The sequence below is a fragment of the Pongo pygmaeus genome, chromosome 5 (genome assembly GCF_028885625.2).
Source record: "Pongo pygmaeus isolate AG05252 chromosome 5, NHGRI_mPonPyg2-v2.0_pri, whole genome shotgun sequence".
Taxonomy (NCBI): Eukaryota; Metazoa; Chordata; class Mammalia; order Primates; family Hominidae; genus Pongo; species Pongo pygmaeus.
Genome location: NC_072378.2, coordinates 82510252 through 82537046, shown reverse-complemented (window position 1 = coordinate 82537046; position 26795 = coordinate 82510252). Strand labels below are relative to the sequence as shown.

General features: G+C 39.3%; 1 protein-coding gene across 7 annotated transcripts in view; it reads left to right on the top strand.

The window, feature by feature from the left end:
- UBE3D (ubiquitin protein ligase E3D) overlaps positions 1-26795 on the top strand; it is a 185922-nt gene that overhangs the window by 39043 nt on the left and 120084 nt on the right. For all 7 annotated transcript variants that reach the window (XM_054492809.2, XM_054492810.2, XM_054492817.2 and 4 more), the window contains one exon: positions 2171-2334. In XM_054492809.2, the coding sequence (XP_054348784.1) occupies positions 2171-2334 (164 nt within the window). The remainder of the gene's footprint in view (positions 1-2170; positions 2335-26795) is intronic.

The window sequence follows — 26795 nt, the reverse complement described above, 5'->3', positions numbered from 1 at the left end:
AATTTTTTAATTTTTTGTGGAGACGAGGTCTCACTGTGTTGCCCAGCTTGGTCTCGAACTCCTGGGCTGAGGTAATCCTCCCACTTTGGCTTCCCAAACTGTTGGGATTATAGTGGGATTACAGGCATAAGCCACCATGCTTGGCCTTCTTCTGTTGTTTTTAAGTGCCTCTGATTCTGTGATATTTGAGAAACAGTGGCAATTTTTGAGGAAGAGGCTCTGTGGCTAACAATCATCCCAGCATGTACCACTAGAGCCTAATATTACACTACCTCTATTAAAAACAGTGTCCTGCAGAAGCAAATTTTGAGCATTTATCTGGATAACCAAGAATCATAACCCAAGTATCTTCTCTGCTTCTACAACTATTTTATTCAACCAGTAAACATGTATGGAGCACTTCTTATATGAAAGACGCTGTTCCAGGTGCTCAAGGTAGAACACAAATGCCTTCATGAAACTAAAAAGCTAATAGGGAAACATAGTAACAAAAAGGAGGGAAGGGCCTGAAGTTGCTGTTAGGTGTGACTCTGTAGCTGGCCATCCATTATGGGGACACTATGCTTTTCTAATTGCAGATAATTTCTATGAAAACCTAAAATATTTTCTGACTGATTTTGATACTAAATATACCTCACAGTTTTCTAAAATCAGTTTTACTTTTTCTTTTATTGTAAGATTTCAAATTGAAAATCGGGAGTAGGAACTTCTGAAACTTTCTAACATATATTTAGATTTTTCTTTTTTATAAAAGTAAAATATTCTTGAAACACAATCAGGAAACATGAAGAACATAAAGTGTTCCCTTTCCTGCCTTGCTATATCATACTCTTCAGGGAGCAATCAGTATTAACAGTCTGATATGTGTACTTCATTATTTTTATTCTTTCCATATACGACTATATATATGTACACTCACAGGTGTTTGTCTATTTGTAAAAAAAAAAAAAAAAAACAGTATCACATGATTAGCGTTTTTCTGCAACCTGCTTGCTTCACAGTATGTATCATGAGGATTGTTTTTATTAGTTTAAATATAGGTCTGGCTCTTTAATGACTGAAATTTTGCTTTATGGCTAATAAGACTGAACTGCAATGAAAATAATCTTTGCCTGTGTCTTTTAGTAATTCTTTAGAAATGGGTCTTTCTAATGTAATATACTATTAGAATTTGTGTATTTGAAACTCAGATAATTATCACCTTGCAAAAAAGTTGTACTAATTTATCTTTTATAGTGGGCATTCTTGGTGTGCCACCCAGACCCCATACTGGGTTGATGCACCCATTCCCAGCTGCTGACAGTGTTGGCTGATAATGGCTCACAGCTGCCCCCTTCTCCACAGACTTCCTCTTTAGATGACAGATGTTGCCTTGTCCAGAAGTTACCTGTCCGCCGCAGTCCCACCTCCCTGACTCACCCCTTCTTGGTCAGCCCGCTGCCAGTGATTTGATCCTGGGGCACAGAAAGCTAGGGACTCTTATCTCAAGGTAGAACAAACTCTGTAGGTGGGATTCATGCTGTAGAACTCCCCCATGGATCAGGCTGAAACCAGACTCCAGATGATTCTATATCCTTAACTAGCTCTTTCCCCTGCCTTATCCCATTTCCTTCACTTCCTTTCTCCTGTGAGTTTTCCCTCAGTGAATCACATGCATCCAAATCCCAAAACACTCTCCCACCAGCAGTGTATTGGAATGCCCACTTCAAACCCCTTTTCTGAACTAGATGTTATCAATCCTTTTATATTTGCCAATCTGGTAAATGAAAAATGGTGGCACAAAATTTTACATTTATTAGTTACATTAAGATTCTAATATATGTTTATCATTTATTTCTTCTGTTAATTCTGTTCATATTCTTTGCCTGTATTTCTCTTGGGCTGTTTTACCCCCTTACTGAAGCTCTGTGTATTATAGATAATAACTTTGTTACTTATGCATATTTTCTCTGAGTCAGTTGTCCTTTTTTTTTTTTTTTTTTAACTTTATGTCAGTTGCTTTACCAAGTGTTATGTTTTGAAAGGCCTACCCAACTTTAAAATTATGTACATGATTCTCATATTTATTTTTTCTGGTATTTTCATAGTCTCTTTTTTGTTTTTGAAAAGTCATAAGATATGGATAAGGTGACAATATTCTTATACTTGGACTTTCTCTTCACATCTTTAGCTGTGGCTTTTAAATTCAGACAGTTTGGTGATTGAATCTTTGAGAAATTCCAAATATATAAAAAAATTCCCCTTGTTGGAAGATACATTGAAAGCCGATTCTAGTTCTGCCTGGAGTGCTGTCAAGGTCCTCTACCAGCCATGCATCAAAAGCAGGAATGAAAAGTAAGTTGTGCATTTGTTTTCTCTTTCCACATTATGTTTTAGCTTTTGTTGTCATGTTGGTGTTAAGAAATGAATGAATTAAATGCCACTATACCATTTCCCTACTTGAAGCTTCTAGGAGCCAATACTGCCAAATATTATATGTTTAAAATAGGTTGAATTATTACAGATGATTCATGTTAATATGCAGAAAGCTTGCTTTTACCAAAAATTTTTGTTTTTATCTTGTAATCTAAGCTGTCTGTACATATGGCTGCAGTACTAAATCAGACTTCAACAGTGATGAATATTTACCAATAAGCACTTTCCAGGCATCAGGATACAATAATGAACAAACCCCAGCCCCTACCTCTTAGCATTGTTGTTCTAATAGGGGGAAGGCAGACCATAAACAAAACCCATTCTTACGTCTCTTACTATGTGTCAGGCACTCATCTAAGAACTCGAAGCTCATTTAAGCCTAACAACAACCTGTGTGGTAGGTACCGTTATCATCCCCACTTTAAAGATAAGCACACTAAGACACTGGTAGTAAATCACTCTAGTGCAAAATTAAGCAAGGTAAGGTAGTTGGCGAGGGGTAGGATGGGAGTAGGATGTTGTCATTTTATATTGCAAAGTCAGGGAAGATTCCTTAGATAAGGTGATATTTAAGCAGGTAACTTGAAGGAAGTGAAGTGGTGAGCCATATCTGATGGAAGATCATTCCCAGAAAAGGAAACAGCAGGTTATTTTTATTGTAACAGAATCGAAGTTTGTACCAGTCCTGTACTCTCAGATGGGTTTGATCAAATTTGTCCTAAGAACGGAAGGATCTTAGTCTTTTTCTGGAAAGTAAATAAGACATTGAAAAAATTAATTACGTTTCTTATGCAAGTAGTACCAGTCATAAAATATTCAAACACTAAGAGACATATACAAGGTAAAATTATATCCCGCTCCAGAAGTAAAACGTTTGTTGTGTACTCTTCCACTTCCTTTTCTATTCATTTTGCACCTAAACATGTGTATTTTTTACACTTAAAAAAAGCCTGTGTCTTAGAGATTCTTTCCATTGTCAGTGCTTGACATTTTATGAAATGGAGGTACTATAAATTTTTTAGCCAGTTTTCTTTTAATGGATATTTGGTTTGTTACTTTTTTGCTGTTATAATTAGTGTGTAATCTTGTATGTTTGTTTTCTGATTATAAGTTTTTTATATTAGAGGAATTTCTAGAGGTACAATTGTTGAGTCAAAGGGTATGGACATTTAAAATTTTGAGAGGTAATATCAAAGTATTTTGTAAAAAGGCATCATGAATTTATATTCCCACCTGAAGTTTTTATAAATGTCCATTACCCTGCATTCTCACCCAAATTTCCATTTAGATTTTTGCCTATCTGATGTGATTCTAAAGGAAACAGATTTACTTGACACTATCCTTATATTTTATTGAGGCATGTTCAATGGATGCATCTCAGTTTTATGCTTTTGAGACTCTTTTTGAGGGCTTGGGTTTTTTTGTGTGTGTGTGTGCCCTTATGCATAGTCAACTAGTAAGCTGTACATTGATTATATTGTCTTTTGATGTGTGTGTTTGTGTGTATCTTTATATATTTAGGTTTATATCATCAAATTTATTAAAACCCTTTATATTCATCTTTTCTGTTTATTAAAATGTGGACTTTTGTGACAGGTATGTTGAATCTTATGATTATGTAAGTAATTTTCTTCTGTTTTGATACTAGTTTTCACATTATGTATTTTAAAGCTGTGTTATTAGAGGAATAAAAGTTTGTGGCATGACAACTAATTCAATATACTATCAATAGGAGATTTTGCTCTTCTTCAATTTAATGCTAGTTTTTATTTCATTCTAATTTGCTGTGATGGTTAATACTAAGCATCAACTTGATTAGATTGAAGGATGCAAAGTATTGGTCCTGGGTGTATCTGTGAGGGTGTTGCCAAAGGAGATTAACATTTGAGTCGGTGGGCTGGGATAGGCAGACCCACCCTTAATCTGGGTGGGCACCATCTAATCAGCTGCCAGCATGGCTGGAATATAAAGCAGGCAGAAAAACATGAAAAGACTAGATTGGCTTAGCCTCCCAGCCTACATCTTTCTCCAGTGCTGGATGCTTCTTGCCCTTGAACATTGGACTCCAAGTTCTTCAGCTTTGGGTTTTGGACTGGCTTCCTTGCTCCTCAGCTTATAGATGGCCTATTATGGGACCTTGAGATTGTGTGAGTTAATATGATCTTTTATATTATATATATCTTTATATATATGAAGATTTATATATTTATATATGAAGATTTATATATGGCTTTATATATATGAAGATTTATATACATATATATAAAGATTTACATATATATGTCTATATATCCTATTAGTTCCGTCCCTCTAGAGAGCCCTGACTAATACAGATTTTGGTGCCAGGAGTGGTTCTAGAGGAACAGCATATTAAGGATGGAGTTCTTTCGTTGGTTTTGAGGTTTCTGGAGTTGGCTGATTAATGTGATTACATCCAAAAATGCTAAGGACTCTACTTCTGATAGCATGGAGAACACTGATAGTCCTTGGCATGAACTATATAGAGAGTTATGCAAAATAAATACATTTGACACTCCTGATTCACCGCTCATGAGAGGCAAGGAATTTAGTGACTCTATACATAATGCCTTTGACTGTATCAAGGAACATAATGAAGTTGGTCGGTTGCTCCTAAGTTCACTGGACAAAGTGATGAAATAAAATGATGAACTCAGGGATTCTAACTCCCAGCTTCAGAAACAGATACTGAGCCTCAAATCTGCTAAGATGGCCTTGAGTGAGAATCTTATCTCCTGTAGAGAAAGAGTTGAAATTGTGGAAAATCAGACACAAGATTTATCATGTGAGTGGCTGACCTGCAATGAAAAGTGTATGCACAGCCTCGCCAGGTGTCTACTGTTAAAGTGAAGGGATTAATTGGGAAAAAATGGGACCCTGCAATTTGGAATGGGGACGTGTGGGAGGACCCTGATGAAGCTGGGGACACTGAGCTTGTAAACTCCAATGAACCTTTCTTGCCAGAAGAAACAGCTTCCCCACCCCCAGTAGTGGCAACATCCCCTCCCCAATCCATGCTGTCATCAACCTTTCCTCCTTTGTCTGAGAAGATACACCCTTTACTGCCTGAGGCAACAGGCCTCCCCTGATGGCCTCCCCTGAGGCAGTTGCCAGGCAAGATAATGTTGATTCTCCTCAGGAGCCACCCCCAACACCTCTGTTTGCTTCTAGACCTATAACTGGACTAAAGTCCCGGCAGGCCCCTAGAGGTGAGGTTGACAGTGTGACCTATGAGGAGGTGTGTTACACTCGAAAATAACTGCTTGAGTTTTCTAATGTATATAAACAGAAATCTGGAAAACAGACATGGGAATGGATACTAAGGGTGTGGGATAATGGTGGAAGGAACATAGAGTTGGATCAGCCTGAATTTATTGATTTGTGCCCACTAATTAGGGACTCTGCATTTAATGTTGCAGCTTGGGGAGTTACAAAAGGTTCTAATAGTTTATTTGCTTGGTTAGCTAAAATATGGATTAAAAATGGCCCACTGTGAGTGAGCTGGAAATGCCTGATCTCTCTTGGTTTAATGTAGAGGAAGGGATCCAAAGGCTTAGGGAGATTGGGATGGTGGAGTGGATTAGTCTCTCTAGACCTACTCATCCCAGCTGGGAGGGTCCAGAAGGTGTACCCTTGACGAATGCTTTGCGAAATAGATTTGTGAAGGCAGCACCTTCATCTTTGAAGAGCCTGTAATTGCCTGTCTCTGTATATCAGATCTAACAGTGGGAACTGCAGTCACTCAACTACAAAATCTAAATACAATTGGAATAATTGGATCCCGAGGTGGCAGGGGCCAAGTGGTGGCACTCAGCTGTCAAAGGCAAGGTGGGCATACTACTGTAATGGACAGAAGAGGCAAAGCAGCAATCAGAATAATCTGACTCGTGTCGAGCTCTGGCATTAGCTAATTAAGATGTTCCTAGAAGTGATAGGAAGCCTACTGCATTCCTACTTAATTATATAAGCAGAGAACTTCCAGACTAATTTGAATTATAAAAGCAGAGAATCACAGTCCCTCAATCAATTTCCAGACTTGAGCCAGTTTACAGACCCAGAACCCCTTGAATGAAGGGGAGGCCGGGTCCCCTTGAGGAAGGACCCCTCTACACTACTGACAATTTATGCTGTGAATCTTTCTCCCATCCTTCCCCAAGGAGAAATCCAGCCTTTTACCAGGCTAACTGTTCACTGGGGATAGGGAAATGATCAGACATTTCAGGGACTACTGGACGCTGGCTCTGAGCGGACGTTGATTCCAGGGGACCCAAAACATCATTGTGGTCCTCCAGTTAAAATAGGGGCTTATGGCGGTCAGGTAATTGATAGAGTTTTAGCTCAGGTCTGACTTACAGTGGGTCCATTGGGTCCCTGGACTCATCCTGTGGTCATTTCCCCAGTGCCAGAATGCAAAATTGGCATAGAGATACTTAACAACTGGCAGAACCCCCACATTGGCTCCCTGACTGTAGGGTGAGGGTCATAATGGTGGGAAAGGCCAAATGGAAACCATTAGAGCTGACTCTACCTAGAAAAATAGTAAATCAAAACCAATATTGCATCCCTGGAGGGACTGCTGAAATTAGTGCCACCACTTGAAAGACGCAGGGTTGGTGATTCCTACCACATCCCTGTTCAACTCTCTTATTTGGCCTGTGCAGAAGACAGATGGATCTTAGAGAACGACAGTGGATTATTGTAAGTGTAACCAAGTGGTGACTCCAGTTGCAACTGCAGTACCAGATGTGGTTTCATTGCTTGAGCAAATTAAGACATCTCCTGGTACTTGGTATGCAGTCATTGATTTGGCAAATGCCTTTTTCTCCACTCGTGTCCGTAAGTCCCACCAGAAGCAATTTGCCTTCAGCTGGCAAGGCCAGCAATATACCTTTATTTTCCTACCTCAGGGGTATATCAACTGTCCGTCTTTGTGTCATAATCCTATTTGGAGAAACCCTGATCACTTCCCTTCTGCAAGATATCACACTGGTTTGTTACATTGAGGACATTATGCTGATTGGATCCAGTGATCAAGAAGTAGCAAACACACTGGACTTATTGGTGAGAGATTTGCGTGCCAGAGGATGGAAAATAAATCCGATTAAAATTCAGGGAACTTCCACCTCAGTAAAATTTCCAGGGGTCCAGTGGTATGGGGCCTGTTGAGATATTCCTTCTAAGGTGAAGGAAAAGTTGCTGCATTTGGCCCCTCCTACAACCAACAAAGAGGCACAATGCCTGGTAGGCCTAGTAGGATTTTGGAGGCAACACATCTCTCATTTGGGCTTGTTACTCTGGCCTATTTATTGAGTTACCCAAAAGGCTGTCAGTTTTGGGTGGGGTCCAGAACAGGAGAAGGCTCTGCAACAGGTCCAGGCTGCTATGCAAGCTGCTCTGCCACTTGGACCATATAACCCAGCATATCCAGTGGTGCTTGAGGTGTCATTGGCAGTTAGGGATGCTGTTGGAGCCTTTGGCAGGCCCCCATAAGGGGGCCTCTGCTGTTAGCGGAGGCATCAAGATTTTGGAGCAAGGCCCTGCCATCTTCTGCAGATAACTATTCTCCTTTTGAGAAACAGGTCTTAGCCTGTTACTGGGCTTTGGTGAAAACTGGATATTTGACTATGAATCATCAAGTCACCATGTGACCTGAACTGCCTATCATGAACTGGGTGCTTTCTGACCCATATAGCCATAAAGTGGGCCATGCACAGCAGCATTCCATCATCAAATGGAAGTGGTATATGCATGATTGGGCTCGAGCAGGTCCTGAAGGCACAAGTAAGTTACATGAGGAAGTGGCTCAAATGCCCATGGTCTCCACTCTTGCCACCCTGCCATCTTTTCCCCAGCCTACACCAGTGGCCTCATGGGGAGTTCCCTATGATCAGTTGACAGAGGAAGAGAAGACTAGGGCCTAGTTCACAAACAGTTCTGCACGATATGCGGATACCACCTGAAAGTGGACAGCTGCAGCACTACAGCCCCTTTCTAGGACATCCTTGAATGACAGCAGTGAAAGGAACTCTTCCCAGTGGGCAGAACTGGGAGCAGTGCACCTTGGATGGAAGGAGAAATGGCCAGATGTGCAATTATATACTGATTTGTGGGCTGTAGCCAATGGTTTGACATGGTCAGACATTTGGAAGAAGCATGATTGAAAAATTGGTGACAAAGAAATTAGGGGATGAGTTATGTGGATCCACCTCTCTGAGTGGTCAAAAACTGTAAAGATATTTGTATCCTATGTGAGAGCTTACCAACGGGTGACCTCAGCAGAGGAGGATTTTAATAATCAAGTGGATAGGACGACTCATTCTCAGCCTCTTTCCCCAGCCACCCCTGTCATTGCCCAATGGGTCCATGAACAAAGTGGCCATGGTGGCAGGGATGGAGGTTATGCATGGGCTCAGCAACATGGACTTCCACTCACCAAGGCAGACCTGGCTATGGCCACTGCTGAATGCCCAATTTGCCAGCAGCAGAGACCAACACTGAGCCCTTGATATGGCACCATTTTTTGGGGTGATCAGCCAGCTATTTGGTGGCAGGTTGATTATATTGGACCTCTTCCGTCATGGAAAGGGCAGAGGTTTGTCCTCAGTGGAACAGACACTTTGGATATGGATTTGCCTATCCTACACACAATGCTTCTGCAAGACTCCCATCTGTGAACTCATGGAATGCCTTATCCACCATCATGGTATTCCACACAGCATTGCCTCTGACTAAGGCACTCACTTTATGGCTAATGAAGTGCAGCAGTGGGCTCATGCTCATGAAACTCACTGATCTTACTGTGTTCCCCATCATCCTGAAGCAGCTGGATAGAACAGTGGAATGGCCTTTTGAAGTCATAATTACAACAGCAAGTAGGTAACAATACTTTGCAGGGCTGGGGCAAAGTTCTCCAGAAGGCTGTGTATGCTCTGAATCAGCATCCGATATATGGTAGTGTTTCTCCATAGCCAGGATTCATGGGTCCAGGAATTGAGGGGTGGAAGTGGAAGTGGCACCATTCACCATCACCCCTAGTGATCCATCCACTAGCAAAATTTTTGCTTCCTCTTCCCACAACATTACTTTCCACTGGCCTAGAGGTCTTAGTTCCAGCGGGAGCAACACTGCCACCAGGAGACAAAACAACGATTCCATTAAACTGGAAGTTAAGATTGCCACTTGGGCACTTTGGACTCCTCCTACCTTTAAGTCAACAGGCTAAGAAGGGAGTAACAGGATTGGCCGGGGTGATTGACCTGGACTGTCAAGATGAAATCAGTCTACTACTCCACAATGGAAGTAAGGAAGAGTATGCAAGAAATACAGGAGATCCATTAGGGCATCTCTTAGTATTACCTTGCCCTGTGATTAAGGTCAATGGGAAACTACAACAGCTCAATCCAGGCAGGGCTAGAAATGACCCAGACCCTTCAGGAGTGAAAGTTTGGTTCACTCTACCAGGAAAAAAACCACAACCTGCTGAGGTGCTTGCTGAAGGCAAAGGGAATACAGGCTGGGTAGTAGAAGGAGGTAGTCATCAATACCAGCTATGACCAGGTGACCAGTTGCAGAAACAAGGAATGTGTCGTGAGCATTTCCTTCTTCTTTTGTTAAAAACACGTTTGTGCATGTATACACTTGTACTAAGAAAATATCTTCATCTTATTTCCTTTTTTCCTTTATCATGTGACATAAAGTTTATTGACTTCATATCAGCTTTTAAGTATTGTTAACTTTATGGAATAGAGGGTTGGGGATTGGTGCATTTCCGTTGTATGAAGGATAGTTGTATTATGTTAGGCATAATTATGACCTTATTATTGTTTTTATTTGAAGATTATGTATGATCTCAGGAGATGTGTATGGGTTCAAGTTGACAAGGGGTCGACTTGTGATGGTTAATACTAAGTATAAACTTGACTGGATGCAAAGTATTGACTCTGGGTGTGTCAGTGAGGGTATTGCCAAAGGAGATTAACATTTGAGTCAGTGGGCTGGGAAAGGCAGATCTACCCTTAATCTGGGTGGGCACCATCTCATCAGCTGCCAGCATGGCTGGAATATAAAGCAGGCAGAAAAAAACATGAAAAGACTAGACTGGCTTTGCCTTCCAGCCTACATCTTTCTCCTATGCTGGATGCTTCTTGCCCTTGAACATTGGACTCCAGTTCTTCAGCTTTGGGACTCAGATTAGCTTCCTTGCTCCTCAGCTTACAGATGGCCTGTTGTGGGACCTTTTGATCATGTGAGTTAATACTCCTCAATAAACTCCCCTTTATATGTATATATCTGTTCTATTAGTTCCATCCCTCTAGAGAACCCTTACTAATACATTTGCCTGATGATTAATATTGCTATATTTACTTTTTAAAAAATTGTTCATTTGTTCTTTTTGTGTTTATTTTCACCTGTCTTATGTCGTTTAATCAAGTGTATATTGCATTAAGATATACCTTATGAACTGCGTATAGCTGGATAGTTTAAAACTCCAGTAGGAGAGTCCTTCTATTTTAATAATGAATTTAATTATTCACATTTATTGTAATTTTGATGAATTTGGACATAGTTTGCTGTCTTTTAGATTGGTTGCCCTCTCTGTGTCATTTCTTTCTTCCGATGATTTGGAAGCAAAAAATAACTTTTTTATTTATTTCAAAATGATTATTTGTGATTAACCTTAAAATTTTAATACACATTTAAATTTACTATTTTTTTAACTGTCAATATTTAGATTTAATTAGTATTCATACTGTTCACTGGAACAAGGGCAGACTTGGAGATTCATGTTTGTCTTCTTGCTCCCTCCCCAACCTCCTCCCTTTCCTATGTTGGATCCTTTGTGATTCTGATGATATGATGGTTATATTTCTTAAAGAAATATTAAGCTGAAGCCCTCCTCCATTTGTCTACTCTCATGCATCATGACCATGAATGTTTTGTATCTTTATTATAAATACTTCCTTAAAAAGATAGGGTATTATTTGATATGTTCTCTTTTTGTGATTTTTTTCACTCAGTATTCTTTGATTTTTTAATTGATGAAGTATACTCTTTAACACTTCTTTTAACCTTGTACTATAGTCAATCTGTGAATATCTGAAAATTTATTATACCTATTCTGTCTCTCCAAAAACCTTTAGGATTTTCTTTTTATCCTTGGCTTTCTAAGATTTTATACAGATGTGTTTAAATGTGAGCGCTCACTCAAAATTTTCTCTTATGTCACAATCTCTTTTTACAGATACAGTATTTGCTCAATCTCTGTGAGAATAATATTTTTACTTAAAGTCTTGTTTTTTCTCTATTAATGTTTTCCTTGGGTGTTGGCTCTTCTGTTTTTGAAAACAAAGGTTGAGTTTGGTACCTCTCTTTCATGGTGGTGCATTTCCCAAATATTTGATTATTTCATTGGAATTCCTGCCCTGAAATGTAAACTTCATGTGAACCAGGACCATCTCTGTCTTGCTCAGCTAGATGAGTACTTATAAAAGTGCTCAAAGCATACAATTAGTGTTTATGCAGTGGTGCATGGTTTTCTGCTTATCTTTGTAATATTTGGTAATCATTATTTACCTATTGGTAACTAGGTTCTTGTTACCATAGCCTGCCTGTATGGATTAGTGAAAGATAACTCACAGGGTATACTAGCATGGATGTACCAGTTTGTCTTTTGACAATTTTCAAGTATTAAGAAAAAGGAAGTGGTTATTTTGCTGATTTTTATATTCATTATATGTAGAATCTTTACCTTTCCTTTCCTGAAGAGTATTATAAGAATTTGATGCACCTGCCTTAATACTTCACTCATTCTTAACACATTCCTCTGACACTGGAAATATTGTGACTATAGTCATATGTGTTCTCTTGTATTCAATTAGTAGATTTTTTTAAACGCCAAATGTCTTAGGGACAAGTAGACATCTAATAAATTAGTTTGGTTACTTTAGTTTGCCTGTTGCATATAACTACTTTTGTTTTATTTTTCCTCCTGCTATTGTTTGACTCTGTGCCCCCGAGGGAGGAAGAGAAGTAGGTAAACATGCTGTGAGTTATTTACTTTGTCATTTAAGGACATTAGTGTCTTTCTTTTTGGGTGTGACTGAACAAGCTGTAGACTTCCTGGCATGTTTTTGGCACATGGGGTGGTGTATTAACTATTTTAGTCCAATTGGCTAGAACTTTTTTCTAGTGGAAGTGTGGATTGCCAGATGGTAGTCTAAAAGGGGAAAGTAGAAAATGTAACTATGGTTTTATTTCCTTGAGCATACACAAAAAAGTGGCATGTAATATTTTTAGAGTGTTTCTTCTTTCTAGCAATAGACACACATCTCTCTCAACACTTTGAAGTGTATTGTTTTTCATCCTCCCCTCCTGCCCACTCCAGCCAGTGTTTCACATCTTGGTGAGCACCAGCGGTTTTTTTACTGCTCCACAATTTTGTATTGGGGAAATAATTTATTTCATATATCACATTTTTTAGTTTGTTATCAGCATTTAGATGCTAAATATTAACTTTTTGGCTTTAGACTCTATATTAACTTCTGTAGTTTAAGTCTGCCAATTCATCAGTTCACCTGTGGCCTCATGTGCTCTAGACTGGGAGTAATTTAGCCTCACAGGAGACATTTGGCAATGTCTGGAGGCATTTTTAGTTGTCACAACTTGGGGAACTACTGGCGTCTAGTAAATAGGGATGCTCTTAAGCATCCTACAGTGCACAACAAAGAATTTTTCAACCCCAAATGCCAATAGTGCCAAATTTGAGAAACCCTAATCAAGACATCTGAAATCAAACTGTGTCTGCCTTTTCCCTCTGTGTGTTATATAGCCCACGATTTTCTTGAAATTGTATTTAGGCCAGCAAATAAGAAAATCTTACTGTCACATGAGCCAAAATTTCTTTTTTCTTATTTTTTTACTTTTTTTGAGACAGGGTCTCACTTTGTCACCCAGGCTGGAGTGTAGTGGGTCAATCTCGGCTCACTGCAGCCTCAATCTTCTGGGCTCAAGCGATCCTCCCACCTCAGCCTCCCAGGTAGGTGGGATTACAGGTGCACATCACCACACCTAGCTACTTTTCGTATATTTTGTAGAGATGGGGTTTTGCCATGTTGCACAGACTTATCTCTAACGGCTGGGCTCAAGTGATTCATCCACCTCAACCTCCCAAAATATTGGGATTACAGGCATGAGCCACCACACCCGGTGAGCCAAAATTTCTATTAAATGTAATCCACTTTAACTTTGTTAGGATAAACAGAATAAGTGACAAAAACCATAAATGTTTATGTCATACTTCTCTTTTTCTGTATTGGAAATATGAAGAATAGATTTGTTTTTATTAAATACTGGTGAAGAATTTCATAGTTATCAAGCTCCTTGTTTTTATATTTTTAGGAGAAAAAGACTTAGGAGAATGCAATTAGTAGGGAGTAAAGAAGTGTTTTTTCTTGAAGCTAAAATTGAATTCTCTTCACTTTGTAAGTTACACGAGTCCTAGTATTGGTATTGGTAGTGGTTCTTTCCACCTTTTTCAAAGGATAAAATATCTAACTTAGGAATGTGGAAATTTGAGCTGAGAAGAACAATTCTGCATTTGACTATTATTAATAACATTTTCTCACAAAATATATTGAAGGAAAAATGATGATGAAATGTTATTTTCAGCTTTAGTAGAATATAGAGACTAAACTATAAACGAATTTTGTTTCTTTATTTTGCTACATATTGCTAAATATTGCCTCTAAAATAGATGTGTTGTTTTAGCTTAAGACAGTTTAAAAAATATGTTATTTTTTCCCAATGAAATAAAAACAAATGTAACCACACCCATATATATTTCATAGTCCTAGAATAGTATTAGTAGTTGTCTTTACTTGTAAACTAGTATTTCCTTATCTTTTTTTCTTTATTTCAGCAGGAAAATTGAAACTCTACTTAATTTTAAAAATTATGTTTAAAAGCACGTAACACAAAATTTACCATTTTAACCATTTTTAAGTGTATATTTCAGTAGCATTAAGTATATTCTGTTGTTGTGAAACAGATCTCCAGAACATTTTTATCTTGCAAATCTGAAACTCCATACTCATTAAACCATAACCCTCTTTCCCACTCACCCCAGCCTCTGGTCACCACCATTCTACCTTCTACTTCTATGAATTTGACTATATTATAGTTCACTAGAGCTGCCATAGCAAAATACCACAGACTAGATGCCTTAAACAACAGACATTAATTTTTTTCTGGAGGCTAAAAGTCTAATTTTAGAGGGTAAAAGTCCAAGATCAAGGGTTGGTTTCTCATGAGGGCTGTCTTTCTGGCTTGTAAATGGCTGTTTTCTCTCTGTGTCCTTGCATGGCCTTTCCTCCTGCACATGTCAAAGGAGAGAGAGATCTCCTGTGTCTCTTCCTCTTCTGGTAAGGACAGCAGCCCTATTAGATTAGGGACCCATCTTTATGACCTTATTTAATCTTAGTGACCTCCTATCTCCAAATACAGGGACACTGGGGTCCTATCTCCAAATACAGGAAAAGCAGGGTCCTATCTCCAAATACGGGGACATTGGGGTTAGGGCTTCAACTTCTTAATTTGAAGGGACACAATTCAGTCCATAACATTGGCTACTTTTTTTGTTTGTTTGTTTGTTTGTTTTTTGAAACAGAGTCTCACTCTGTCACCCAGGCTGGAGTGCAGTGGTGCTATCTCTGCTCACTGCAACCTCTGCCTCCCAAGTTCAAATGATTCTCCTGTCTCAGCCTCCCAAGTAGCTGGGATTACAGGCGTGAGCCATCATACCTGGCTAATTTTTGTATTTTTAGTAGAGATGGGGTTTCACCGTGTTGGCCAGGCTGGTCTCGAACTCCTGGCCTCAAGTGATACACCCATCTCAGCCTCCCAATGTGCTGGGATTATAGGTGTGAGCCACCGTGCCCGGCCAACATTGACTACTTTTTGATATCTTGTGTAAGCAGAATCATAGTGTTTGTCTTCTTGTGACTAGCTTATTTCATTTAGCATGGTGTCCTCAAGTTTTATTCACATAGTAGTATCTGACAGGATTTCCATCCTTTTAAAGGCTGAATATCATTCCATGGTATGTATATATCACATTTTGCTTATCTTTTCATCTGTCAGTGGACATTTCGGTTGCTTCTACCTCTTGGCTATTTTGCATAGTGCTGCTGTGAACATTGGTGTGCAAATATCTCTTTGAGGCCCTGTTTGCAATTTTTTTTTTTTCTTTTAATTAAAAAAAAGAGAGATAGCATCTTACTTTGTTGCCCAGGCTGGTCTTAAACCCCTAGTCTCAAGCGATCCTCCAAGCCTCAGCCTTCCAAAGTGCTGAGATTATGTGCATGAGCCACCATGCTCAGTCTCAATTCTTTTGGATATATATCTAGAAGTGGGTTTGCTGGATTATGTGATAGTTCTATTTTTAATTATTTGAGGAACCTTCATACTGTCTTTTATAGCAGTTGCAGCGTTTTACAATCCTATCAAAAGTACACAAGCAGTCCAGTTTCTCCACATCCTTGCTAGCGCTTGTTATTCTGTTTTTTTTTTTAATAGTAGCCATCGTAATGGATGTGAGGTGATATCATTGTGGTTTAATTTGCATTTTTCTGATGATTAGTGATATCAAGCATCCTTTCGTGTTCGTTGGTTATTTGTATATCATTTTTGGAGAAATCTCTGTTTAAGTGCTTTGCCCCTTTTTAATCAAGTCCTTTTAATTTGTTATTGAGTTGTAGGAATGCTTTATATTCTGGATAATAATCCCTTATGAGATGTGTGATTTGCAAAAATGTTCTCTCATTCTGGAGGTTGCTTTTTCACTTTGTTCATTGTGTCTTTTGATGCACAAAGGTTTTTAAGTGTGAGATAGTCCCATTTCTCTATTTTTGCTTTTGTTGCCTGTGCTTTTAGTGTCATTTCCAAGACATCATTGCCAAACTCTGCTTAATTCCGATACCCTGCACCTGATGTGGCAGAGACTGTCATTGCCTGAAATAACTTTGGAAATTAAATTGGGTGGTTTTGAGAAGATTTAGAGGAAATTGTCTTTTTGGATGATTAAAAACAAAAGAAACAAAGGTTAATTATGCTGATTTTATATCCAGCAGAGTATCTAAGACTATTATTTAATAGTTCTGTAACCTGCTGAAACACTTTATGCTAACTTATTTGAATAGTGTGTGAATATGATGCTGGAGTAAATGAATGAATGAATTGATAAGTGTCACCAAACCCTAAAGAACATTATTATTAAACAAAATTATTAAACAATCTCAAGTAAGTTTTTATTCCACTTCCCACTTAGGAGTCACAAGGTGACATTGTCAGTGCATCCCAATTGGGTACATTGACTTTGCAGCGTGGGATATACTTAAACTTCAGAAATGAATGTTCAAGTCTTACATTTTACAATTGAGAAATCTGAGGACAAAAAAGAGAAATAACTTTAGTTAGTCAGTGTGTTACTGACAAAACCAGAATTAGAGTTGGGTTGTCCTGATTTCAAATTCAGTGCTTTTCATTGTGTCATGTAGTCTCTCACCATAAAATATTAGGAGATCTGAAAAGGCCACTATGAATGTATATTTTTCCTCAAGAGAAATTCTCCTGGTAGTTTAGAATGTGTCGGACTTTTGATTACTCCCCAAAATATACTGCTTACTATACTATATTCAGTGAAATTTATGCCTCTTAATCTGTACCATCAGTAGCAGAAACTTCTGATTTACAGTATGTTCATATCTGATGTTATAGATAGAATTTATGGGTACAAATGTGGTTTTCTTTAGAAGTCCAATGCCTTAGCTCCTTAGAACAAGAATCTATTGAATGGAAATTACTCTAAAGATACAGAGAAGTAGTTAGGTGCCTATGGAAAAATATAAATGCATCACTTGAAATCACTTTTCACATATTTGTCTGTTAGTATTATCACCAAAATCTATACATCTAGGGACCATTCATTATTAAGCAAATTAAGCACATACTTCTTTCATTTGTAAATGGCAAATATCTCCTTTAGACTTGGAAGTACAGTCATGAACTGCACAGTGACATTGCAATGACTGACTGCATATATGGCAGTGGTCCCATAAAATTATAATACTCTATCTTTCCTGTACCTTTTCTGTGTTTAGATATATTTAGATACATAAATAATTACCATTGTGTTACCGTTGCCTACAGTATTCAATGCAGTAATGTGTGCTATGGGTCTGTAGCCTAGGAATAATAGACTGTATCACTTAGGTTTGTCTGAGTACACTCCATGATGTTCACACAAAGACGAAATTGCCTAATAACACATTTCTCAGGATGTATCCACGTTGTTAAGTGACACATGACTGTACAATGGCCTAAACTAAAACTTGTTTTATTTGAAATTCCTATATTATCCATGAATCCAGTAGTAATCATAAAAGAAGAGACAGAAAATAAGACATATAATAAAAGTGAGCTTTTTTTTTTAACTAGAAATTCCAGGTGTCCTATGAAAAGCAGTTATTCTCTTCAGATTGCTTCCTTGAGGAGAATCTGGTTTCTTTCTTTTGATGAAAAAATATGAGACAAATATAATCATGACCCGTGAGAATACAAATGGCTTGGGGACTGGGATTGGGTAGAGGATGGAAGGGAAATCTGTATATAAATTTGTTTCTTCTCTGTTCTATGTTTTCTAATCGTATGTGAGATAGTTTTATGAGTCAGACCTGAAGTAGTTGTCTTAACCTTTCATATGAGAAAGGTCTAAGTTTTTCTTTTTTCTCTTTTTTATTACCTCCTGCTATACTTGGTACTGTATTAATAAGTGATTTTGAAGCAGGAGAACAAAGATTTTGCCGAAAAGGAACTTACAGTCAAGTTAGGGCAACATGGTAAATACACCCCCAGCATTTATTCAAAAGACCAAAATCTATATAAATGCTAATGTCTTAGTCTGTTGTGCCGCTATAACAAAATACCTGAGACTAGATAATTTATAAACAACAGAAATGTATTTATCTGGATTCTGGAGGCTGGGAAGTCTAAGATCAAAGTGCCAGCAGGTCTGATGTTTGGTGAGGGCCCCATGTCTGCTTCCAAGATGGTGCCTTGTTGCTATATTCTTACAGGATAGAAGGGATGGAAGGCCAAAAGGGCCCAGCTAGCCCCCACCAGCCTTTTTTTTTTTTTTTTGTGACAGAGTCTCACTCTGTCGCCCAGACTGGAGTGCAATGGCGCAATCTCGGCTCACTGCAACTTCTGCCTCCCGTGTTCAAGTGATTCTCCTGCCTCAGCCTCCCAAGTAGCTGGGATTACAGGTGCCCGCTACCACGCCCAGCTAATTTTTGTATTTTTAGTAGAGACGAGGTTTCATCAGGTTGGCCAGGTTGGTCTCGAACTCCTGACCTCAGGTGATCCACCTGCCTTGGCCTCCCAAAGTGCTGGGATTACTGGGGTGAGCCAACACGCTTGGCCCACCAGCCCTTTTAAAAGGTGCTAATCTCATCCATGAGGGCAGAGCCATCATGGTCTAATCACCTCTCAAAAGCCCTACCTCTAAATACTGTTGCATTGGGAATTAAGTTTCGAAATGACTTTTGGAGAGGACACAAACATTCAAACCACAGCATCTACGGAACAGGTTTTCATGGAGAACAGTATTCATTCACTGAATTAAAGAAAATAGAACAAAAGGTAGGAGGTACTGACCCCCACTCCACCCCTATTCCAGGAAAAACTGAAAAGAGCTGGGCAGCAAAAGCATCCACTTGTTCAAATAGTGGATTCTGGCTAATGGGAGAGTATGTGGCTCCCAGAGGGCTTGGGAAGGTGGGGTGGGGGTCAGACACCTACTGTAGAGATGCTCACATTTATTTCTTTCAAATATTAGTCTCTACTCAAGAGGGTTTTTTGGAAGAAAGGGTTCCACAGCTGAAAAAAAAATTAAGAATCACTGTGATATGACGTGATATTTAAGAATCTCTGTGATACGCATTTCACCAGATTGTGCTTGAATCCACTGGGTTATGGCAAAGTTATGACTTGGAAAGCAACTACACTGAAGTTCTAGTTGTTAGAATGGTCTTCCTTTTATTTGAGAGAAATCTGCTTCCTAGACACTCTTCCAGAGCTGCTATTTTTTGAACATGATAGCTCTTCAGAGATTCAGGTAACCTGCTACTCTCTCCAGGCCAAACATTCTCAGATGGGGTGGCTTCAAACTTTCCTTTCCTTGTACAATCTCTTTCCTTGTGGTCCTTCCGCTTTCCTGTTACCATCTTGATTGCCTGTAAGAAGATATAGCCTAGCATCCTGTTAATTTTGTGTAGTAAGAGGTGAACTGGAGAGAAGCTAAAGCTAAGGCTACATCCTACAAGGCTGCTGTAGGAAATTTATGTATAAAGGGTTAAGGCATTTTCAATGAAACTAGACAAAAGAAGCTGAATTGTAAGAATCCATAGAATCTGGACAACTAATAGAAAAGTTTTCAACCTCAGGTATTAGAGAAGGTCATTGATTCATTCAGCAAATACTTATTAAATGTGTACTCTTGTGCTAGGTATTAGGAATTTAATATTGAGCTAAAAGAGACCTTGTATCACAGACTTATTACAATCTAGCAGGAAAAATAAGTAAATGCAAAACTGCAAACTGATCAGTGCTATGATGAGGAGATAAATGGTGCTATGAGAACAAATCAGAGAGAGACCAACTGGGTCAGGATAGGAATCCATGAAGAATTGATGCTTGGGCTGGGCTCAGTGGCTGACGCCTGTAATTCCAGCACTTTGGGAAGCCAAGGCTAGCAGATCACCTGAGGTAGGGAGTTCCAGACCAGCCTGACCAACATGGAGAAACCCCATCTCTACTAAAAATGCAAGATTAGCCAGGTGTGGTGGTACATGCCTGTAATCCTAGCTACTCAGGAGGCTGAGGCAGGAGAAACACTTGAACCCAGGAGGCGGAGGTTGCGGTAAGCCGAAATCACCCCATTGCACTTTAGCCTGGGCAACAAGAGCGAGACTCCGTCTCAAAAAAAAAAATAAAATAAAATAAAAAGAATTGATGCTTGACTGCTGCCTGAAAGATGAGAAGGAGTTTACTGTGAAGAACTTCTAGGCAAGGGGTGGGAGGCAGTACAGTGAGTACAAGGGACGGGAAGGTCAGGGTGGCTGTAATAGAGAGAGAGAGAAACAGGCATAGAGTAGGGAAGAGACAGACCAACTCAGGGACCCAAAGGGACTTGAAAGAATTTAGTCTTTATCCTAAGAACAATAAGAACCAATTGACCATTTTATCCAGAGAGAAGCAAGAGGTGGTTTAATTTAAGCTTCAGAAAGATTGTTCTGACAGCCATCTAGAGAGTAGTTGGATTTGGATAGATCAGCTAGGAAGCTATTGCAGTAGCCTAAGAGAAATTATTTTAGTTTGGACCTGGGTGATGGTAGCTGCAATAGATTTGAGAGATACTTAGTAAGTAAAATTGCGTACTTGATGATTGATTGGATTTGGGGAATGGGCCACTATATACTGGGATAGATAATATTGGAAGAAGATAAAGTTTTGGGAGAAGATAATTGGTTCACTTTTATACGTGTTGTTTGAGGTGCATTTGAGTTGTTCAAAAGAGAATAGCAAATAGAATGTTAATATATAGACCTGGGGTTCAAATGAAAGGTTGGGGCTGGATTTGTAAATTTGTGAGTCATCTGCATATTGGTCATAACTGAAGCCAACGGCATGGGTAAGATTATTTAGGAAGAAAGAATTGAAGACAGAGCAGTGAAGAACTCCCACATTTATAGGCTAATTGAAGGAGGGTGAGTCTGGAGAGGAGACAGAGGAGTGGTGAGACAGGAGGAAAACAACAGTGTTGCTTTTTAGAGGCTAAGGGAGGAAACTGCTTTAAGAAGGAGAAAGTGGTCAAACGCTGCTGAGAGAGAGGTCAGGTAAGATGTTGAATGTAAAACATGCATTGGATGTAGATTATAAAGGTTATTAGTGACTTTAACAGGAATTATCTTGGGTGCCTGGGATGGGAGCTGGGGTGGAATGGGTGAGCAGTGAGTGAGAGGTGATATGACAAACAGTAAGTGTGGACCACTGTTTCAGGAAGTTTGGCTGTGAAGGGCAGAACAGAGAGGAAGGGGATGGGAAGCTGACTTAAGGTAGGCAGGTGGGGTTAGACTGACTTGAGTCCATTTAAAAGCCAACAGGGGGCCAGGCGCAGTGGCTCATTCCTCTAATCCCAGCACTTTGGGAGGCCAAGGTGGGTGGATCACTTGAGGTCAGGAGTTCAAGACCAGCCTAACCAACATGGTGAAACCCCGTCTCTACTAAAAATACAAAAATTAGCTGGGTGTGGTGGTGTGCACCTATAGTCGCAGCTACTTGGGAGGCTAAGACAGGAGAACCACTTGAACCCAAGAGGCAGAGGTTGCCATGGGCCTAGATTGCGCCACTGCACTCCAGCCTGGATGACAGAGTGAGACTCTGTCTCAAAAAATAAAAAAGCCAACAGGGAAGGTCCTGTTGAGAAGAGGTTGATTACACATGAGAAAGAAGGTATGACTGATAAGGCAGGATTCCAGGACAAGATGGAAAGATCTGGTATTTCAAGCTCTGGTCGACCAACCAGCCTCAGAAGCAGGATAGCTCTCCTTTTGTAACGGGACAGGAGATCAGTATTGGAGTGGCTGGAATAGATTTGCATATAGGTTTTGAGAAGATGAAATACTTGTCCTCTGATGGCTTCTGTTTTATCTGTAAGATAGGAGTCAAGAGGGAGGAGGCACAAGAGGGAGAAGGGATGAAGGTAGTGGACAGTTGCAGATTTGAGGAGAATGGAGAAGATTTAAAATGGTCATTTGGAAAGGAGATGAGTGAGATGACCAGAAATGTGTGGACTTGGTAGGCATAGTTAATTGCCCATTTGAGGTTAATGATCACAAATTCATAGTGATATTAACCTTTCTTATGCTGTGACTTTTTCCAGCTTATCATCTACTAAGCACAAGTACAGAGAAAGCAGACAGTTGAGTTCATCGGGGTTAAAGTTTGGTTGTCCCCATGCAAAAAGTACTGTGTAACTCTTGTATTAAGTATTATTATAGTGATGGACTATAGAATCTGTGTGGCCTGTTTTAATGACTTAAGAGTTGGAAAGAGGCCGTAGTTTTTAATCACTTACTGAAACTTAGATCTGGTAGAAGAGAAAGCTTTTAATTATATATTTGAAGCTTAAAAATTTTTTAAATACCAAAGATTATTGATGGGAAATGATCCCCTTAAAATATATTAAGAAAAACTCTAATCCCTTAATGGAGTTTTAGCACTTATTCAGACACATGCCCTGAGTTAAATTTCCTCCCAGATTTTCCATATGATTTTTGTAATCCCATTTTGTAAGGAAATGTATTGGCCTAATGTGAGATGACAAGTATAAAGAAAAAGGTGCGTAATCTTTAGTGTCTGCCAGAATTTTAATTTGACATTTGTTATGTAAAGGAACTGCAATGTTTCTGTGGTTCTGCTTTTATTTTAGACACTGAGGTTGAAAAATGATCTTTGGATCCTAAAGTCAGCTGGAGTAGAGGGAAGGAGTCAGTTTCTTTCATTATCACTTGGGGACTTTTTATCCAGAGGGCTGCAAGAGCCCTCCAGGTGCATGCACCTCTATTGCAAAGCAAAATAAACGGAACATTTCATTATTGGAGTTCCCACTGTTAAGTCTAGCTGCTGCTGTAACATCCATTGTGGGAGGAAGTGCTTGTCCCAGGTACCTATGCAAGGCTTCAGGCCAAAGGCCTCTAGCAATAGCACTGTCTCCATGGGACACCCTCTGCCTCACTGCACAATATCGACTGCCAGGACCTTACTCTTGTCATTTTCTCTCCATGTCAGAGAAAATTCCCGTACTTAAAAAAATCAGTCATTCCTAATTCCCCAGGTAAATGGTGAAGGCATTCTCCTTGTAAAATAATTTCAAGTCACAGGGTCAAGTTCAAATCCCTGGACTACCATTTCTAATTTCACTCCCGTCTATATTACCACTGTAACCAGGTTGCTGTGTATGTTTCCAGACCTTTACCTATGCATATACATATATTTATATATGCCCCTAGAAGTATATACAAAAACTATTGTGTTTTCCTTTTTCTTTTCTTTTATTTATTTATTTTTTTTTAAGACAGAGTCTTTCTGTGTCGCCCAGGCTGGAATGCAGTGGCACTATCTCGGCTCACTGCAAGCTCTGCCTCCCGGGTTCATGCCATTCTCCTGCCTCAGCCTCACAAGTAGCTGGGACTACAGGCGCCTGCCACCACGCCCGGCTAATTTTTTGTATTTTTAGTAGAGACGGGGTTTCACCATGTTAGCCAGGCTGGTCTCAATCTCCTGGCCTCATGATCTGCCCGCCTCGGCCTCCCAAAGTACTGGGATTACAGGCGTGAACCACCGCACCCGGCCACGTTTTTCTTTAATATCATATACCATAGTGTCCTTTTGCAATTTATTTTTCACACAACATTATGTCTTCTCTGTACATTTAGGTGTATCTCATTCTTTAAACCTATATTCCATAATGTATTTCATGATTTATTTCATCATTCTATTAAAATTATTTTAAATTTTTCTTTGATACAATTCTGCAGTGAAGACCTTTGCACATGCCTTCTTGTGCACCTCTGCAACAGTTTCTTTAAAGTGGATGGAAAGAAGTGGTGGTGTTGTTCCTGGGGTATATTTATTTTACATTTTTAAAAACTTTGGAGTAATTTTAGAATTACTAAAATTTAGAAGTAATTTAGAAGAGTTGCAAAGTTAGTACAGATTGTTCCTGTGTACCCCTAACCCGTTTTCAGTTTCCCCTAATGTAAGATGATAATATTATCATGACATCTTTGTCAAAACTAAGAAACCAACATTGGTTCACTGCTATTAACTACATTTCAGACTTTATTCACATTTCACCAGGTCTTCCAGTAATGTCCTTTTTTCTATTCCAGGATCCAATTCATGATACCACATTGCATTAATTTGTCATATCTTCTTTGTCTTCTCTAGACTATGATAGTTTTTCCTTGTTTTTCATAAACTTGACAGTTTTGAGGAGTATTGGTTAGGCATTTTGTAGTATATCCCTTCATGCCTGATGTTTTTCTCATGATTAGACTGGGTTGTGGGTTTGGGGAAAATAGCATCACATCATATTAGGGTATCCACCTTCCATCACCGGCAATGTTAGTCTTGATTACTTAGCCAAGGTAGTGTTGGTCAGGTTTTTCCACCAAGCTACTCTTTTTCCCTTCCCATGCTGTATTCTTTGGAATTGAGTCACTAAATCCAGCCCACACTCAAAGGGGTAGGAGTGATAAGCTCTATTTCCTGGAGGAAGGTATTGTCTGTAGATTTTATTTGGAATTTTTATGCAAGAAAGATTTGTTTTTTCTCTATTGTTTGTTCATTCAATTATATCTTAAGGACTCATGTATATTTATTTTATAATTTGGGTTATAATCCATACTATGCTTTTATTTATTTATTTATTTATTTATTTATTTATTTATTTATTTTGTTGCTCAAATTGTTCCAGCTTTGGCCATTGGGAGTCTTTTGGGTTGACTCTCATGTCCCTTTGCCTAATCTCATACTTTTAATTTTTGAGCACCTCGTTGCTTCCTGATCTCACAAAATACTCCAGACTCACCTTATATTTTCCCATTTTCCCTGCCTCAGCCCGAGAATCAGCCATAAAAGAAGTTCTGGTTCTTTTTTATCAGTGGATAGAAGTGCTCCCTACTACTGATGTTTTTTGCTTTTTTGAGATGGAGTCTTGCTCTGTCTCCCAGGCTGGAGTGCGGTGGCATGATCTCAGCTCACTGCAACCTCCGCCTCCCAGTTCAAGCGATTCTCCTGCCTCACCCTCCCAGTAGCTGGGATTGCGTGTGCCTGCCACCACACCTGGCTAATTTTTGTATTTTTAGTAGAGACGGGGTTTCCTCATGTTGGCCAGGCTGGTTTCCAAGTCCTGACCTCAAGTTATCCACTCGCCTTGGCCTCCCGAAGTGCTGGGATTACAGGCAGCCACCATGCCCAGCCCTACTGATGTTTTTAAAGGTTAAGAGCTACTGTCCAATTGCTCTCCTATGGGCTTTTCTAGTTGACGTGTTTGTTTTTCTCCTCATACCTGTTACAGTACTTGATACTATCAGGCTTACTAATTTTTGCCTGATAAAATTGTACCTTTTTAAAATGATTGTTTCTCTGATTACTAGTGTGGTTGAACATCTCTGTTTATGTTTATTAGACATTTGAGCTTCCTTTTCTGTGAATAGCCTGTTTATGTTCCTTTGCTTACTTAAGTTGGTGACTGTGTGTGTGTGTGTGCGTGTGTGTGTGTGATTGTTAGTATTAATCCTTTATCTGGTTTTGATGAGTAGTCCTTTTTTCACCCTATAACTTACTTTTAAATTATATAATATCTTTTGACAAACAGAAGTTTTAAATTTTGATACTGTCACAATTGAAATTGAAGGCTTTTGCTTTTTTATCATGTTTAAGGAGATCTTTCTAGCATGTCCACGTATGCTTTTATTGCAATCATTTACTGAAACTGCTGAGTCAAAGATCTCAAATGAACACACCTGTTAAGCAAAATCATTTGCTTTTTCTCAATCCTTAGCATTTGGCTAAGGTTTCTTCTTGGAAGTGTTTGCCGTGGCATTCTCCTGGTTTGCCTCTGGCCTCTGATCTCTTCCCTTTCCGCTTTCTTTTGGCCTCTTCCCTTTCTCCTTCTCATTTATACTTTTTCCTGTAGCCTGCTAGCAGGGGATTCTCCCTGCCTTCTTCTTCCCCTTTGCTAAGCTCATCTGCTCCCATAAAGGAAACTCTAATTTCTGTTGAGTAAAAAATTCAAGTGTACATTTCAAGTCCTACCTTTCACTTAAGTTGTTTACGTCTCCCTCTTGTCTCTATGTTGTCTCTGCTGCATATCCCACTAACTTCTCAAATTCAGTATGCCCAAGGTAGAAGAAACTCATTACCATTCCTGGCAAATATATCTTTCCTCTTATTTGTATGTCTACCAATGGCATCATGATTCTCCTAGTCACCTGGACTCAAAACCTAAAGTTTGTCTTTAATTGTTTCCCACTTCCCCCACATCCAACCTATTATGAAGTCATATTCACTCTGCCTTCAAAAACTCCTTCACATCCATTCTTTCTTTTCTCTTCATCATTGCATCAACCTTGTTCAGGTGTTTGTCTCTCTTCATGTGGTGTTTACATGCATCTCTTCCACCTGTGTCACCTTGAATCCACCCAGCTTGGTCATTGCAATCATACCCCTGCCTCTGCCTG